The 19,316-nt window shown below is 40.4% G+C and overlaps 1 protein-coding gene across 1 annotated transcript in view; it reads right to left on the bottom strand.

Moving 5' to 3' along the window:
- SMS (spermine synthase) overlaps positions 1-19,316 on the bottom strand; it is a 55,358-nt gene that overhangs the window by 10,758 nt on the left and 25,284 nt on the right. The window contains exons 3-9 of the mRNA XM_075429606.1: positions 16,442-16,535; positions 15,605-15,669; positions 12,846-13,021; positions 10,887-11,041; positions 9,868-9,957; positions 8,718-8,832; positions 8,101-8,180 (exon numbers count right to left, since the gene is read on the bottom strand). Of these exons, the coding sequence (XP_075285721.1) occupies positions 8,101-8,180; positions 8,718-8,832; positions 9,868-9,957; positions 10,887-11,041; positions 12,846-13,021; positions 15,605-15,669; positions 16,442-16,535 (775 nt within the window). The remainder of the gene's footprint in view (positions 1-8,100; positions 8,181-8,717; positions 8,833-9,867; positions 9,958-10,886; positions 11,042-12,845; positions 13,022-15,604; positions 15,670-16,441; positions 16,536-19,316) is intronic.

The raw sequence follows: 19,316 nt of genomic DNA, 5'->3' as shown, positions 1-19,316 counted from the left end.
AAATAAAACTAAAAAACCACCTGTATGTGTAATTTGAGTCATAAATAGAAAACACTGCTAGGTAATTTATGGAGCGTACCACTATGACGGAGGAAGTTTAACAGGATGCACAATAAGATTAAAGTATCCACAGTTTCCCAGCCTGTCGCTTCAGTATTTAATCCTTTCTCCCTTTTCCAGCAACAGGCAAATCACTGCAGACAGCGTGGAAAACAAATTACAGGAACAATAAAACATGCCAACAAGCAATTTTTACTATTCAAACCCACAACTCCCCAATCTCCAAATCAAGATCTTCCCTACAGGTTCAGACATCCCACCTGACAACTGTATTAACCTCTCGTTCTGCAGACACACCACTGGATTTTTTGGTTCTCCACAGTTACATTTTTTTTGTAATTATTTGGCTTTACTCAACAAAAAGCTAAGAATTACAAAAATAAAATCTACAAAACTTAGTGATTTTTCAATAATTTTTGATTGAAAAAAGTTCACCTATTATTAACACCTTTCTACAATAAGTGACCAGCTTTATCAATGAAGACTACAGTGCCGATAACTATGTCAAACACACTTAGATGTTCTTGTGTTGCTAAAATATGACACAGGAAACCAAGCCCACAATGCAACAGAGTGATCAGTCTAACAATCTGTGTTCATTTTAACTCCCCTCACCTAATGAAAGCAGTTATGTGGTAGAGCAATACATTTTTTTGCTCTGAACTGCCACCATATACTCAAATAATAACTAATATTGAACTGAGTGTTTAATAAGGTTTAAAAGCTGATGACTCACCAATTACACTTTTTCAAAGGGAAATCAGCAAAAATCAGACTTTCTTTTTTCTCACACACTGTTCAAGTCAATTTTCAACATATACAAAACCCCTACTGAACTCCTCCATCCGCCTCCCGCCTCAGCTAATCTTTGTTCCATGTCAAACAATTTGACAGATAAGAAATTCGGAAATGCTGATTCCCTCCCACCCCCCGCCCCCTTTAACAAGCATCTCTGATACTAAAGCATTTGAGGTAGTTTTAAACTTTGAGATTAACTGATCGGTGTTTACAAGACCTTGTTTAAGTCTGATGATTCCTGAACTGTTTCACAGTCTTTGCATTCTGAGTCTGCTCAGTGCTTGCACACATTTCAGAGAGCTCATGCCTGCCTCCCAACACCAATTCCTCTGGGCTTTCATAAGGCATACATTCTGTAGTACCATGGGTTTAGTTTTCAGGTTTCTGCAGCATAACACACAACAAGTTCAAATAATAAATACAGTTCCAGGCAGACAATAAAAAACATTCCTTAAAATAAGTAGTAACAAAGAACGTTTAAATTAACCCTAAAAGTTCCAGTTAACTTTACCCACCTATAAGGGGATGTGTCCATCAGTTGGTTACATGCTCATTTTAAGCCACTATGCTTCCTCCAACCTTAGAAAGTAAACTAGTGACTTGAAAGCAGATGAAGGGTGCCTTTACACACTTGTCCATTTCTTACACATCATTCTTGCACATCTTACACCTACCTACGTGTCATTGCTACTGCACTTCCTTGTCTATGACAGCATACTACAGCATTTTAATTTTTATTTTTAATTTAACATGGTTTTCTATTTTTATTCTGTAATGACAAGTGCCTGAGTTGAACATGGCCAAGTTTTGGTTTTATTTTCCTTCCTCACTTCAGAGTGACCAAGAAGCAAGGAGATACACAGGGCATGAAACACCTAGCACCAAAGCCAGGTTTGAGTTTTGGGTGACAGGAATAGCTTGTAAGGAGATAATGCAGGCAAACCTGACTGAAGGTACCTCCACTGGCCAAATGATAAATTATTTAAAAGTAAACTCTCAATAACAAAAGCAAATAAAATGTCTGTCCCTTAAAGGTTCCCAAACTGACAAGAAATCACACAGGCTCACACAGGGACGTGCATCCGTTCTTCCAGTCTCTCTCCACATTGCAGTCAAGGAGAACCCTGCTCCCTCTTTGGAAGTGCTAATTAGAAAACCCACGCAGTAGCCAAAAAAAGGAGCATAACTATGGAGCAACATCACGGTGGTCTGGACATCTAGAGGGCAGGGCCATGCTGTATTAGAGAGCAGCCAGGAAGTAACAGCTTGCTGAAGGGCCGCGTGTGGGAGACATCTGATCCCTTGCACCAGTGGTTAGTGCTGTTTACTGGAACCCAAATCCATGAGTGGTCTGAGACTGTTTCTATCCTGCCTGCTTTGGATGACCCAGACTAAGAAGGAGCAAATTCCTGTTCAGAGGTATTTTTAAAGGTTCGACTTCATAAACAGGCTGAAAATGATAGCCTGCTCAACCCTCAAAGGATTAGATCAGCAGAGCAAAAATGTAGCACAGAAAAAGGTATTTTCATAGCTGCACGTAATCCACTGACACACACAGACAGCTTTACAATCAGTCTCTGCATCTTACAGAGCGTACTTTCACAGCTGCTGGGACAATCCTCCCATACTACACAGAAGGCACAGGACGGTGATGGTTCAGAAAAACACCACAAACATATCACACTAGTATCTACAAGTACACATGCTCCACTGAAGTGGAAACAAATCACTTCGGCAATGTAAAAATCACACTGGTTTTCAGAAGGTCCAATAGCATAAAAGCACTTAACATGTTCAGAAACAAGACACTGGGACAGTCCATGAGAGACAAAACCAGACCTCAGCATACGTCAAGCTCTTACATCCTCACTCACTCCCACCTCTGTACCCCACGATGATTTGGAGCCTGCACCTGTAACTGGCTCCCCTTGGAGAAGGCAATACTGAGCACCCCACTGACCCGTTTTACATGACTAAACACTTCAAAGCACCAGCTTCAGAAAGAGAAGGAAGAACACACAGCAAGCCATGTGACCCTTAAGCATCAGAGTAGTGTGATTATGTTCAACACTAAGTTTTTGCAAAAAAGCATCAAGTCTTAAACATACAGACAGGGCTGCAAGTTCTACAGGTTAGAGGCCCTAAAGCTCACCTCTCTTTCACAGCCTACATAGGACCAGGACAGACTCTCAATATGGATGATGCAACTAAAAACACAAGGACTTGAGAAGCAAGGCTGCTACTCCTACAAATAAGTTTTTGTTCCAATTGCAATTACTGTTTGCGGATGTGTAAAGCAAGTATGGAGGTGCTCCCTCTCCCCTGCCCTGCTGATACACTTAAACACAAACTTATACCAGCAGAGAATGAGATCCATAAACCGCCCTTTCTATCTTTCCAGAGCTGAAACAAGCAAAAAGTCCCTCCTTCATTCTAAAATTGGCCACACATGTTCTTGCATCCCCTCAGAATACGAATAATAGCCTGAAAAACCTTTCACAGGCAGAATGTCTCCATAAAAGTTAATAAGCTGTTAGGCAATACTGGTTATCAGTCTCCACCTCGTGGTGAAAGAATATTCTGCAGCAGCACTTGGAGATGCTTTGAGGATCACCACCCCATCCCGAGGGAACAAGCAGGTGTCTTAGAGCAGCATGCCAAAAACATAGTTGTTTTTATAATCTCAGATGATAAGCATACCTAGATAAATTATATTTATCTAGAAAAAAAGGTAGCTTTTACCTAATTTTTATTAGAGTGCATAATATACTCCTGTATTTCATAGTCAATTAGCAAACCTATGGAAACACTAATCATGACTTGCTTAGAAACACCTAGCCAAAAACCCCCACCTAAACCCATCACACCTCCATTTTTAAATCTCACTTCTCCTTTATAGAGTCTGACTTTTGCCAAAGTTTAAAAGAAAGCCTCCTCTTAATCCTCTCCATAGCACACCTCCTTGCTCTGTTATGTAACTGTTGCTTTCAGAGCTCAGATCTGACGTGCTCCTGAAATTACGAGAATGGCCCTTAGGATTTTGAGCTGGCTTTGCATCAGAACTTCTTATTGCCTGATTGCTTCTGGCCAGATCTCAAGTAAAGTCAGGCACACAGATCTGGGAAAGCAAGCCATACATGGCGTGTCACGCTTGAGTAAGAATTACTATAATCACCAGAACTCAAAGTAATTCATGACCTGTAAATGCTGTAGTACATACTACAAGCATGAGCACCTGGGGAGGGAAAACAGACTACTGACAAGCGCAAATACTGCTGTAGCTGTACAAACACATGTCTGATTTATGTTCATGAGGTGAGCCGCAAACAGAAACCACCCCACAAGAAAACATGATTTCACAATAATGTATTAACAGATCAGTCAGTGAAACTTCACTTTTGTTAAGTTTGCTCTCAGCTTGACATTAGTGCAGTTCTATCTACACTAGGATTAACTGCTTTTATTAAGCGTTCCCAGGAAGAGTTTTGTTTTTGAAAAAAATTTAGGAAATTACTATAAACACTGAATAGGTAACTGCAAATTGTTGATCCAGGAGCACTTCTCAGCTCTTGGGTCCGGGTGCATGCCCCCTTCTTAATGCACTTTGGTATTCATTGAAATAAAGGATATGAATCAAAAGCAGCTATAAACATAAGCAACTTTCCTCAAAAATTTTCTTTTCTTTGTAATGTGCATAACCATCCTAAAAATACACTATCTGTGTTAAGGCCTGCAAGATCTAACCGAAATCAAATTGGCCTGCCAATATTCTTCAGCAAGCACATCAACTGTGCAGCACCAGACAAGACTCACAGCAATGGCACCATCCATTTTGTCATCTCCTGCAGATGAAAAAGACAGACATCATGCCATCTGCACAATGCAATTATGTAAAAAACAGGCATTTCTGTGCACTGAAGCTTTGATGACCTGGATGGATTTTAAGTCAATTAATCAAAAATGTCATTATGTAACTAGTAGGATATTAGGAGCTTTTTTCTAGTTAATGCACATGAAATTATGAAACATTAACAACTAAGAGATAGGAAAAAAATCTGAAAGTTGAGAGCTATATCAGAGCACCACAACAAGTTTCACTTAATTCTCAGTTAGGCTGCAAACAGTAAAACAGAACTCTACAGCAAAGTATCCGGAACAGGAGCACAAGATGTTATGCTGCAGCCTACAGTACGTAGCATCTTCTTTTAGCACTGCATGTCCTGCCATCATTATTTGTATTGCTTCCACGTTATCAACCTACTAGCAATTGCTTTGATTTCCAGAACATCTCTAACTATTTCAAAGACCATTTTCCAGACAACACTTCTGGACTCTGGAGCTCTAGACCCTGCCTGCTGACAGCAGTCCTGACCAACACTTGTAGCAGTTTGCTCCTAGTAATAACAGAAAGCTGTAGTATGCTGCGTACTGTAAAACACCTCAAAATCATGTGCTGAAGACAACATTTTCCAAAACTTGTGCAGAGCTCAATGAAGAGGTGATGAGTATTTCCATTTGTTTCTCCTGGCAGTGACTTTTAGGGACTTAGGCAGCGATACAATATGTAAAAGGCTGGCATCCTGTGAACAGAAATCCGCTTTTGGTTGAGCGTTGAAATGAATTACATTCTACCAAGATGCACAAGGTAACCCTTGCAAGCAGAAAAGCAGAACTGGACAGGCTACAAACTACAGAGGACAGAAGTGTCTAACGTTCGTACAACACAATGCAACAGCAACAGCAGCAAGTATAGCTACTGGCCCATAGCCAACAGGACAATGACCCTTTAGTATGCCCCTTCCTATGAGAGATTTCCTCATCTTAGCAAAAGTCAGGCTGTAACAAATACACGGATATCTCCCCAGTTGCTTTTCTTGATGATATTTAACATATCTAGTGTTTTAGAGAACCAAAATGCACTTCAACAAAGCCCACGGTAGGGAGACGCACGCAGTCCTGGATTTTATAAACGCAACTACCTTAAAAGGCATGTGATTCCTTCAGCGAGTGAAGTACAGCCTGCTACCTAAGATAAGCATCCTGGAAGTAGACACTTGGAACAAAAGTAACTTACATTTTTGAAGTTAATACACTGAGCTAAATAAAACCTGGCATTTAACAGCTAATGCATCAGAGCATTCAAACCATTTATGAGTTCCCAGTGTGACTAAGCTCAGCTACCAAAGTCAGCAGTGGTGATGCTTGCACTTTCGTCCATAGTCTAACCCAAACATTTGGATATCCAGCTTCAATTAGTTTAATTCAAAACCTAATTTAAAGAAAGTTATAGACAGCTGATTTTATTTAAAGCACCCCTAGAAGTCTGTTCTTGCTATGATCGGGTTACTGAGTTTTCTGGGGTTTTTTTCTTTTGTTTTTGGTTTTAATCAGGCCCAACTGGGAAGAGGCCACAAGGACCATCAAATGGGCTGGGCAGTGTATCAATAAATATATCAAAAACTGATAGCTGTTTGTCCCAATATTAATTTTCCTTTTTTCAACACACTAAGGAAGACTAAGCTGCCAGAGTACACTGTTTCTATACTCCAGCCCTTTGACTGCCTACCAGTTAGCCACCAGCCCAAATTCAAGCTACTTCTATTTTAATGTTGTTTCTTTCCTATCCTGCCATGTCCCACCTTGTTGCTTTGAGACTGTGAAACTGATATTGCACAGTTTCACGACGGCTTAAACCCGCCAGGGACTGTTCAGCACTGCTGTCCTTTCTTCCTGCACAGAGATGCTGGAGAGCCAGGTTACCTCCTGCCATCAGGACAGGACAAGCAGTAGAGCTGCACCAGTCTCAACCTCTGCCGGTTTCAGCAGATACAGAATCTCCCTGTACTCTGACTGCAGCACAGCCATCACTCCAGCTTTCAGCACAAGCCCAGAGTCCTTCTACAAAGCCTGACACATACCTGTCCACAGACATACATTCACATACGTTCTAATAAAGTCAGCTAGTCTCACTCTGTATGTTACAAGTATCACAACTGCAACAAATGCTTGCTCTGTCCAGAAGATGTAGTGTCCTTTCAAGATCAAAGTCTGTCATAAATATTTCCACTATTAATAGAAAAGCCATTAAGATTTACAATTACCATATTAGTCATGGCTTACGTTTCAACCACAAGATAATTTATCTTGCCCATACAACCACAGTATTTTAAAATAAAGCAGCACATTAAAGTTGCCACAAACCTCATTCTGTGAGTTTTGCATTTCTTTGTATACCTGTCCAATTTTACAGCAAACCAGTTCCTTTACACACCTCAGAAACTCCACACTGATAGGAAGAGTTCAAATGCACAATTTTAGCTAGGTTATTTGAGTTTAACAAGATTGTTTCAAAATGCTGTACACTTAGATGCTCCACACATCAGAAGACTAGCTAGGGTATGGGCATCACAAAAGAAATACAACTACAGAGACTTGTACTCCACTCAACCATCTGCTGGGTCTTGTCACATTTTTGTACAATCCCATGCAGCTTTGTGGTCTTCCGAATTCAGGATTGCATACAAAAAGTATCTTCAGATGAAAGAAACACCACAATTACATTATCCATGATGTGGCTATACTATAGCAAGTATACAAATCCAAAACTATTTATTTTTTAATAATGCTGCATTAAAAACTTCATACACAAGGACAAAATCTTATTTGTGACTAAATAAAATACTTCAAAGTGTCAAACATTACAACAAAACATATTCAGATGTTCAAAATCCGTTTTGCAGAAGCCAAACCAGTGGCTTGCATTAGGAGTGAAGAGAAAGCAAAAAGAGTATTTACTGCCAAATGACTGATTTGCTCGTCCCATTCCACCTATGTCAAATTCTTACACCTTTATGGATGACAAATTTTCATGTCTTACACTCTACAGCTGGAGACATTAGCTTAAAAACCATGTATCTGTTTATAAAGTACGTCTGTTCTGCTTTTCCTAGAATTGCTTACAGCTAAAATACTCTGTAGTATGCCTACCTGATTCTTGAAATTATGCTTTTAAATGCAAAGACATAAATGCTACAAATGCAGATGAAATAATTAAAAAAGACTAGTCAGTTAGCAAAGCCCAAATTTAATGCAAAAATCCCTAATGAGTCATTAGAAGAAGAAAAACAGCTTCCTATTAGATCTTTAGTTAGTTGGTTTGGTTTTGTCCCCCTTTTTTAACCTGAAAAATGCGTATTGCTATATATGTATTGCAATCTGCGTTTCTGCATCTGGATATCATACCTGTGTGAAGTATTTTCCACCTGGTTTCAGGACTTTCATCGAGAGGTCAAGAATCAACCGCAAAAATTCCCATGTGGAATCTACAGAGTATGATTTAAAAACAGAACAACATATTACTGGTTTGTTCGCTATTACATAGTTAAGACTTGCAACATATCTACTGCTAAAAAGTAGCTATCCTACATCTCAAAAAAAGAAAGAAAAAACCCTATAAAACCCCCAAACAACCCCCACACAATAGCAATTATGGCAGAAGTATCTCTGTTTTTCTTCACAGTAATCTTCCACACGCTTGCAAGAAACTATAAAGTAGGGAGAAGTCTACTGAAGTGTGAATGAACTCCCCAAATACTTTCTCAAGAGTTACACAAGTTCATATTATTCTAGAATGAAAGGACAGTTTTTAAAAGTCCTAGGCACTTGCAAATTTATTCTAACATTCAAGAAAAATGCAGAAAGAACAGATATGTTACTATCATTCTTTGCCTCTCAGCTTTGCTACTAAAAAGGCAAGAATCACAAAGGGTTTTTGTTGCTAATTGACAACTATTATGCAGAGGATGGGCAGAAATATGGAAAATCCTCAGAAGTTCAGGAAAATAAATTAGAAGGTTAACCTTCTTCTGGAGACGTAGAGATTGGAACAGCCGTCAGATCATTAATTACATAATCAAACATCCTTCCTTCTTTGGCATACCTCTTCAGTACAGGAATACAGTCTTCAATTAGAACCTGTAAGAACGAAATACTGTAGCTAGCCCTCAAAATACGTTAAAACCAACCCGGTAAAAAGAACAAATGCAGATTCACAGGAATTAAGAGGAGGGGAAAAGTACAAAATTAAATATGCATTTAACTTTAGGATCCATTTTCAATTTTTTACACCACACGAAAAGGAGGAAAAGTTGTAGGAATTACGACAATGATCACATAGGCACTACAAGCACTGAATTTCCTAGCTCTGTCACAGATCACCTGGGTGACCGCTATTCTACCTACCAAATGGTAAGGACAGTTAGTAGTCCCCCAACATAGGAGTAAAATAACGTATTTGTACGAACAGCCACTGACTCATGCAAAGTAACACATCTGAATTTTTGCATGCTTTTTTTAGCTCACACCTGTAAACTAGTATCTGTGAGAGCCTTAAGGAGCAGCAATGAAAAAAGAAAGCAAAGATTTCCACTGACGACGTCCAGTTACATCTGGACTAGTTTGCAAGCTGTGTCAGATGCAACAAGAAAGACCTTAACTACAGGGATGCATGAATTTTTTATTTTTAATACACTAGTAGTGTAATATTAAGATATTTCACCTGCAAATTATTTTTAAAATGTGTATTACAAATTCAGATAGTCTCAACAGTACAGGACAACTCACTTAAATACATGTTTCTTCTATCTCTTCATCAGTTTAAGGAATGATGTTTAACACTGCATCTTTAATGCTATTTCCTCTTTATTTGTAAGCTATGGCAATAAACATTCTCCTATTTCACATTCCTTAAAAGCTGCGTAAATTATTTTTAAAATAATTTACAGATTGCAAGTTAAAATACTTTTATGCTAATGTATACTTCTAACACAAATCCCACTGCCAGCTACTAAAATTTAGAAGTATTATAAGAAAGGAAAAAATCCATCCTGAAGCTAAGAAAAATCAGATAACTTTCCCCCAAAACCTTGCCATAACAGTCTTCCAGGCTAGGTACAACTGTATTTTAAATATTACTCCTAATGAAAGAAAAAAAAAAAAAAAAAAAATTACCTGGTAGCACTCTCCTTTCAGATTGTCTAAGACATCTCCGCATGTTTTACGCATGTACTTTTTACACCCGTCGATCACCATTTGGTCAATGTTTGAAGCTGGTTAAGGTACTCTACACTCCACAAATACAGGTAACAGTTTCTATTTCTTCAGGAAGAAATTCTCAAAAATGTAACATTCACAAAGGAATAGTAAGATGTGCATCTTGGTATACACATTGCAATAGCCGACCTTAGGTATTCGTCTCCAAATTCAGTCAGAGATTTAAGAAGTGCTTATTGTTGTTTTCAACCAGTATTTCCGGTACCTTAGGTTACCATTACGGTGAAAGCTTGAAATGTGAACACAGGATAGTGTATTTAAAAACCCCATAAAGCTACCGTAGAATAAGACTTTAACCTACATTTTTAAAACAATTATTTTTAGTTTCTAGCAAGGAGACCCCAAAACCTAGGATGATCAACATTTCATATGGCTAACAGTGGTTTACACTACAAACCATTTGAACTACAACATTGGAAACTTGATTTGTACTGGTATTTTTAAGACAGGGCAAGAGCTGGTCATTCTGTCACCAGCACAATTCACCAAGTCCTGACATTCCTACTGATTAAACTTCTTTGCTTCTAGGGATTAGGGTTCTTCTCTTTTTTCTAAATAAAGCCATAAAAAACAAGAAGGCAGAACTCAGCCCAAACCACTGACTTCACAAACCTGTCTTCTGTTATCAGAGAAGATATCAATCTGATGACAGAAGTTGTCCTTTCCAGTTCTGTGTAAATTGCCACTCAAGAGCTCTAGTACGGATTGGGAACTTCAAAGCACGTGCTGCATAATGATGCACAAATATATTGTCACTGGGTCTCTCTAAGCTGACAAAAAAAAAAATTTCATTTTAGACCCTATCTTCTCATGCAAATCAGAATCTGATAGTTAATTGTGCTTAATGCTAACACGTCAGCAGAAAATGCAGGCTGAAAAATTATGAAATAAATAATCAGTCATTTGTCAAAGGATATCTCTACCATAGTAACCATCTTTGGCTTCAGTTTGACTATCTCATATAGTATACCTCCATCACCACCTCCTAGGATTAGCACTTCCTTCCCAGTGTAGTCTTCCCTTCCACTGCCCATTATGGCTTGAGTATATGCCAGGTCACTCTCTGCCAGATCTGAATGGAAGGAAGAGAAAGAGTTGGACAAAAACATTACATCTTTAATTCTTCTCATTCATTGGTATGGATTTGGTATTAATCCAAAAGTGATATAATATAAACCAAAGCAAGAGCATCTACAGAAACAACCTAACTCTCAGAGACAGAGGTAACAGAAGGCCAGTGATTTACCAAAGCTAACAAGATCCTACTCACGATTTCTCTAGTTCTCAATGCAAACACAGAGACTGCTACACCAGCATTGGGAAGTACTGTGTGCCAAGAGAAGCAAAGTTACAGAGCAAAATTGTCAGTATTTAGGGCTTGATGTCCACACCTGATACTTTTGTGGGTTTTTACCTCAGACTAGTGCTTCAACAGACAAATCAGGAGATTTTTGAAAGCGCACTCTGGACCCCAAAGTAAAAGAGTAACCTAGATGCACCCCAGTGAATCCCTGCACAGAGGCGTAAGAACAGCTGTTAACACCTAACTGCAGAAGAGCCCTGATGTGTGACTCCTGCTGACTTGTTCACCATTAGCTTGAAAGCAGGCAATAACGTTCCTAAGCTGTAATGACAGATCTGAGCTTTGTGCAGCAGCACACCAGGCCATAGCCTACCACTCTGACTGGCAATCAGCACTTAGCTTGTAAGTGCACCATAACAAAATGGCACAGAGCAGTATTTTAAAATCCCATGGAAGGTAAGAAAGTAATGGCACACTTCACTTTGAGGCATGCTGTGTCAACATTCAAGCAAAACCTCATCTCCATACGAAACTCCGATGAAAATTTCTGGCTAGAAGTATGGAACACCTAATTTGTTGATTTCAAATACAATTGTAACTGAATTAGAAAATACCTCGCTAATGAATTTAACAACAACACTTTCCAGCTGCCATCGGTACAGAAGTCCCCCTGACAGTTGCAGAATGCTAACTGAACAGCTACAGGTATTTCTGGTGATTTCAAAAAGCGATAGTCAAATTACTGAATTACTCTGCCATTAGACTGAAAATAGGTATTCTATCTGTAGACAGCAACATCCCTCACTTACCTCAGTCAGGTACTTCTCAACATAAGTACTGAGAGGTTTTACAAAGCATATTCCTTGATGCCTAGATTTTCTAGCAAACAGTAGCCCGTCATCGCCCAAGTTCACTTTCAAAAACACAAATATCAGCAGACACAGAGCACCACACAAAGATCTTCCCATAAAGGCTGGGTCGCTAACTTACAGAGTTCAGCTGTACATTTTGAAGATGACAGAGTCAAAAGATGTTCACCAACAAAGCAACTAAATGGTTTAAGATACAGCTGTCCTGTATCTCACCAAGCAGGTAACTCCCTTAAAGAATCAAGGGAGCAGCAGGATTATCCCCTCCATATCAGCTCCTACTTCTTCCTGTTTCTTCCGAATTTCACTGTGTTTCGAAGAACAACAAAGCAACTTGTTTTACTGTCAAAGACAAGCCCTCAAGACATGGGACTTACAACAAACAGATAAAAGCTCCTATGAAAGAAAGCAGTAGAGTAAGCTCTGCTAGAGAACACTGACCTCTTGTTCTGCGCCACCTTTCACAGCAAAAAAAAAAAAAAAAAACTTTGGGAAAAGAAGAAATTTTTTTGTACTCTAGATTTTACATTGGTCAGCCGTTTTGATCAAAATACTTTATAGACAGGAACAGCTATACATGTACATGCATGTGTAACTTCCTACATCAGAACCATGACCCTTAGCAATCTTTTAAAACTATGCCACAGCAAGCAGAAAACACTTCCTACAATTTCATGCAAAAGATGCTCAGATGAGATACTTACTAACATCCCCACTGAGGATAAGAATATTCCCAAACTGTTTTGAATGCAGAATTTTAATATTCTGAAAAGGTGAATCTTCATCATAAACAACTTCATCTATGTCATACTCCACCAGGCGCCCATCGGCTGTGGGCCAGTATCTATCAATGACGCCTCCTCTCAAAATGGCTGGCAATCTAGCGAGAAACAGTGAGAAAAAAGATTACAAAATATTTGAGAATGTTTACTTTTTAAAAAAATTCCCTCTAAACATCCTATGGATTCACCATGATAAATAAATAATATTTACAAGAGGGATCTAAGAAAACGTGCAAGATTTAACACTCATCGGATTTAAGAAACCTATAAGCCACATATTAAATATACATAACTTGTTGAGGCACAGACGAAACATAAACGAGTCTACAAGTATACAGTTTCTACCATGTGCGTACGAATGTATCTTCACCCTAACAGAAAGGATTTACATAACATACCAGCCTCTGCAGAAGAATCGACTTATGGCCAGAAATGGATACAATATAAAAGCAGAATGCTGGCAAAAAAAACATGACAAAACCTCTTCCTACCATTGGCTCAGCTAACAATGCCGTTTCTTTGAGATCAGCAGATCTCATCCTTGTAACGTTGTACTGAGAGACATTTTGTGTTTGTGTATGTATTTAAAAAGTGAACTACTATAGTGTTTCAAACTGAGCCAGGTCACCCTACAGCATATAAGCACAATCCTCGATATCAGCTGACAGTTTGCATTACTTTTAACAAGCGGTTCAAGCATCTGCATAGATTGTTTTGGATTTGTTGGGGGGCTTTTTGTTTCTTTTTTAAATTTCACATAGCAGTGTCTTGGTTCAAATCAGTGTCTCACCTGTAAAGACAAACGATATTTGAAATGGCAGTGAATGATCAAAATTATTGCATTCCATTTTAAGTAAAACGTGCAGGCACAGAGTTCATCAGATTTCCCACACACACTTCAGAGTGTTAAGGGTTTTTTTTTCCAGGAGCGTGTAACAGAAGACCAGACACAGACGAGCTGCTTCTAAAGGCACTAGTGACTGTCGGGGAACATTTTGCAAGCCCTTTTCTCCCTCAGCAAGCCGCAAGATGGCAGCACCCGGTGAGAGCAAGAGCACCCGCTCGCTCGGCCAAGGGAGCAGCAAGGCAGAACAACTCCTCCAGCAGCATCACTTCTAGGGGAGCTGCATGGGTGAAGCTAACACTAGGAGCATATAAAGCAAATTTTTATAAAAGAAAAAAAAAGTTGAGGGCTGAGTGACAAGATCCATGCCAGATCTCAACATCTTCCTATACTAAGGTAACAAAATTAATCTAGACCACTTCAGGCAGACTCTTTCCTGACCCACTACTAACAAGTTCCTGCCACAGGGATTCTACAAACTCCCAATATCATATTTCAGTATTCAAATATTCTCAGAGCGAGCTTTTCCGCCATATATACACACACGATTATCTACATTTGCACTCTCTTTGCCAGGTGAGGCTTTACCAGGATGACATAAAGCAAGATAACTACCTCTGTTTTTTACATACAACTATTAAACACAAACCCCCAATATTCAAGGTATAACATCACTTTTCAAATCAATGCCACTTTACTTGGTGTCTCATACAGCCTTCAGACTACTTTCTGCGATAGTGCTGTTTAGCTGTTTTCCCATTTTGTAGCTTGCTCCTTGGCTTTACTGACTAATTGATTTTACACTGCTTTTTACTTTTCTTAAACCATTTCCACTTCTGACTTGTTCTTTAAAGCACTCGCCGCACTCTTCAGCGAGTGCACACCTGCAGTAAGTGCTCCCTGGCTTCGAGGTGCCAGACAGCTGCCGGGAATTGACCCACAGAGCTGTGTCCTTCCAGACCCCAGGGGAGCTCCAGCCTGCGTGCTGTTTCAGCACAATTAGCATCCCTACAGTTTAATCTATATCCTTGTATTTAAGTTAACCAAAATGACAGAAGGCCTGCAAAGCCTCCCTCCTTCAGTTATACTAAAAAAATTTGCTGTAAAACATTTCTGCCTTCTTGGCAGGGCCCTAAGCACACAGGCTCCCCCAGGTTTTTTTGCCACCTGTGCCCAAGGCCAGTGCCATGAGGTGCAGCAGCAGCAGAGCCGTGAGAGAAAGAGCTCCAGCAAACCTTGTCAGGGCAGGGCCTCCTCCGTGGGCTTGAGCTTCTTTGTAGCTCCAGCTCTCGCCCCTGTTCCCTGCCCAACCTATACTGCAGCTCTGCCCACACCTGCCCAAGGCTTTTGCCCATCCCTGACACCCAGCTCGCTCTCAGGGCCGCCTCAGTACTACAGCCCAGCCTGGCAGTCTGGGGCTCAACCTGGTCACCATGACCAGCCCTGCTCGACTTGTCTACAAGCTATGGGATGTGGCCAGAAGGTATGGTTCACGCCCTGGCCTACTCCCCTGCCACGCTTGGCTCCTCAGCCCTTCCAGAGCAGTATGCTCTTGCTTCCTGGTTGCGTTTTCTCCCACCATTTCATGCAACCATTACAGCAAATTAAAAAAACCAATCCTTGCCCAAAATAACAACACTGAAGATAAAGCTTAACAAAATGACAAACTTCACAGTATCTTCGATTCTGCAACAAAACCATTTTAAAATATTGGGGGAAAACAAACATGCATAAATTCATACTCCAGGCTATTCATCACAGTACAGCAAAGCATAATTTGCTTATGTCTAGCAACTACGCAGACAAGTCACATACAGAAGCAGACGTACAAACTTACCGCTTCACCCTTTTTATATTACCATGAAACAATTCTTTCATTCTTTCTTCTACTTTGTTTAGAAGCTGAAAAAAATAGCAAACAGAAGAGGTGGAATTTATAGGTGATCACAAAATGTAAAATATCTGTTAAATTAGGCTACTTGGAAGGCAACAGAAAATAGCACCTGCACTGAAAGGCTTTCAAATGTAACATTAGAAGCCTATGACTAACTAGCTGGTCACCTTAGCCTCATTACTAGCAAGAATGTACATACTGTAGCAGCTGTCATCACTGCGTTTAGCTGTCCTCCAGGATAACATAGCCAGACCTTTCAGGCACAGCCATAGAGGGAACACAAAAAACCTGTAAGGTTTCATCCCCACCAAAGCAGAAGCCTAGTCCCCTGCAACATCCAGTTTCTGAAGCCTCTAAATGGGGGAAAGTGAAATTATCTTTCTTGTGGGGAAGAAGTTTAAGCACAGAGGCTCCCCATCTCTCAGATTACAGAAGGGAAAAAAGTTGTACACTAATACACCAGGTTGTGGGTTAGGCATCACTCCTCCCTCGCTGCCACGAGTGCCTGAAGAGCCCTGAGCCCTAACCAAGGCTGCTACATCTTTACAACTTTTACAGTAAATAGCGAGGCCCAGGACATGCAAAAGACAAGAGTGTGTGTGCACGTGCACACTCATGTGTATGCAACTACAACAGGTGTTACTACTCCTCATATGTAAGCATTCAGGTTTGAACTCACTTTGATACTTGAAATCTTTTACCAAGCCATACTTTGACAGACTTGAATAAGGGGGTTCCCATGCAGTTCGATAAGCCTAGTAATATAAGCATCAGTCATACCTGATCGACTTCCTCTCTTCCTTTCATATGGTCATTGTAGCTCTGCAGATCCACCAACACTAATCCATGAGGGTGAATTCTCAAATTGGCAAAACTACAAAATAAAGACAGAGACACAGTGATAATGAATTTATTATCAAAAATTGGTCTGAGGAAAAGAGTCTGAAATGAGTTATACTAAATTCAGAACACCCGTTTCTTTTTCCACATGTCTATAACTGTTGGCAGTGCCAACTCTGGTCTTCCTCTACAAGTCACTCAGCAGCAAACAGAAAGTTGCCAGAGCATGCTAGTCACTACATAAACTAAAAATCAGCAAGCAGCAAGGCAGTGAAACAGGGTGTTTAAACCAGAACAGCTATGGTATGAGGGGAAAATATATGACCTACTAGTGTCAGCTCTTTAAATAAGGCCTGCTTGAACTGGTGTGTTGTGTTGGTTTTCTTTCTTAAATTTAAATCAAGCCTCAACTAAACAACTGGACACTCTCCTTCCCCTGTATCTTCCTTCTCACAATGTTTTTTGGTTTGTTTTAAACTTTATAGCTACTATTCACATAGACAATGTTCACATTCAAAGCTGAATAAAGATTATAAATGAGAAATAATAAGTGTCCCAGAGCAACCCTAGCTTTGACTGGCAAACAAATTACAGCAGCAAATTCTCATTGATGAATACAGACGCAAGCTGGACAGAACTCCTAGTGTATGTTGTGTTTATTACACAAGCATTTAAAGACCAAAGAACAAGGTTTCGCCATGCTAGGTGTTGCGTGGACAAATATAGGACCTTCAAGAACTTGCACAAACAGCACAAAAGATGAGGACTATGAGGAAGGACACAAGAAAACAGAGTAACAGAGGCGATATCTTTTCCATACGGGGGAGGGGAGAAGACAAAGCGAAACAGAAAGGCTACAGCGGATTACGTAAAAGAAGGGAGGGGAGGCATACACTGAGAGGGCAGAGGAGGGTATGGGAACAGGAACAGCCAAGTAAAGAAAGAAGGGTATTCAGGGATGGAAGTTCATTAGCACGACACAGAAACCCCAGGTAAAGCTGTATACAGTTCTCTGAATGCCCCTTTCTTCGCTTGTCTGCTCTCATCACCCTCCTCAGCCTCAAAGGCAAAACACAAACCAACTCTTGTTGAGACAAAAAAATTTACATGACCTCCCATCTCCGCACCACTCCCACCTCTTTTATCCCTTCCAGAGCTCCTTTCCTAAACTGTCAGCCTCCAGGTGAACACCACCTCTCCCGTGGTTGGTGGGAACTCTGGCCAGCAAACATCCTTAGCTGCAGTCAGAGAGAAAATCCTGAATATTCTGTGTTATCTGAAGATTGTATTTTTTGGTAACTGCAAAGTGATCAAACGATTAAACTGACAGAAGTGGTTCAGGAATAAACCCACTGTTGCTGGCTTTGGACAGCAGTGATCTGTAGCTGTGATGTGTTTACAGTTGACAAGAGAAACCAGAGTGTCACCCACTTCTCTTCAAAAGATTAGCTTGGGAAATCTCGGGCTTTCCTGAAGACTAGGCACCGTATAGCCTTCAGGAGGAAAGACGTTTCTATACAATACACACACACCCACTGTGTTTCCCCCTCCGAAGCACCCGCAGATTGTCACAGCCTTGTGGTGACCCCCTCACACCCCAGCGACTGCCCACCAGCCATCCTCCTGACAAAGCGGTTCAAGCAGGGCCAGGAAGTGAAACCACAGAACAGCCTTAAAATACGCATTTGCCCAATACCAGGAAATTACTCCTGCATAGAATAACACACACAACTTTACCCTGATGAAAGGAGGCACAGAAAATAGTCAAGGAGCAAACAAAGACACTTTTTAACTACCAGACAGAGCGCCAACAGTTAAGAGATGAGGTTTACAAGCCAATTAGAAAGTATTTTCAGTATTCAAGACATTTCTAAGGCAGCTTTTTGCTTCTCTCTACAAGCTACGTAAGAAAGCGTTTACAGAGAACCAGCAAACTCATCCCACTGCACTCCTGCCAAAACCAGAGCAAAGGAGAGGCAGCTATTCTGAACTTTGGCAGGCAAACACTTTACCTGCATGTTTTCGGATGCTGGACTCCACTCACTGGTGACCGACACAGTTCAGTACTTTTGATAGGTGGGCCACTTCATACTTTGCAGAGTGACCACAACATCTTACAGCTTAAGCTGATATTCCCACCAGTACCAGTAAGACACAAGTAGGACCGTTAAACAATTAGAAAAGAAGAAAAGAAAAAAAAAAAAAAAAAAAGAGGGTAGGACACCTTCACCATAACCATAAGTGAGATGATAGCATTAGAATACAGAGAGAGTAACACTGCAGAACCATCATTCATTTTGTCAAATCGTTACCTCTACTGTAACAGCAGGGTCCTGATACCTGGGCCCGGTAGGGGTGGGGAGGGAGATGAAAGCCAGGCACCAGGCTGGAGCAGTGTAGTGGGACAAAAATTGAAGTTCTAAAGTGTCTGGCTAATAATGTCAGACAGTTAACTTGTGGTAAACAACCTTGCATAAAATTCAAAATACTTGAAGCAGCCAATACAGATCCAGGTTGGCTATACCTTGGTTAGAAGTCACACATGGTTGGAAATGCACCCCAAAAAAAAGCTAAAAGCCTGTAAAGATTTAAACACGCAGCAAACAGCACAAGGGTACATTCAGAAAAGCGACCAGCCCAGCAGCATTAAGGCAACAGCAGCAGGTCAAGGCTGAACCCACAAAAGACTTACTAGCTTCAATCAGCAGAGGGCAAAGCCTATGCTGGCTTCTGTTACTTTACACTTGTCTGTTTGGCAGAATACAGGTGAACGCAGGTTTTCAGCAGCAGCAGCTCTTCTAACATTTGGAAGAGG

The sequence above is a fragment of the Opisthocomus hoazin genome, chromosome 1, assembly GCF_030867145.1.
Source record: "Opisthocomus hoazin isolate bOpiHoa1 chromosome 1, bOpiHoa1.hap1, whole genome shotgun sequence".
Classification (NCBI taxonomy): Eukaryota; Metazoa; Chordata; class Aves; order Opisthocomiformes; family Opisthocomidae; genus Opisthocomus; species Opisthocomus hoazin.
This window is presented reverse-complemented; position numbering and strand designations above follow the sequence as displayed.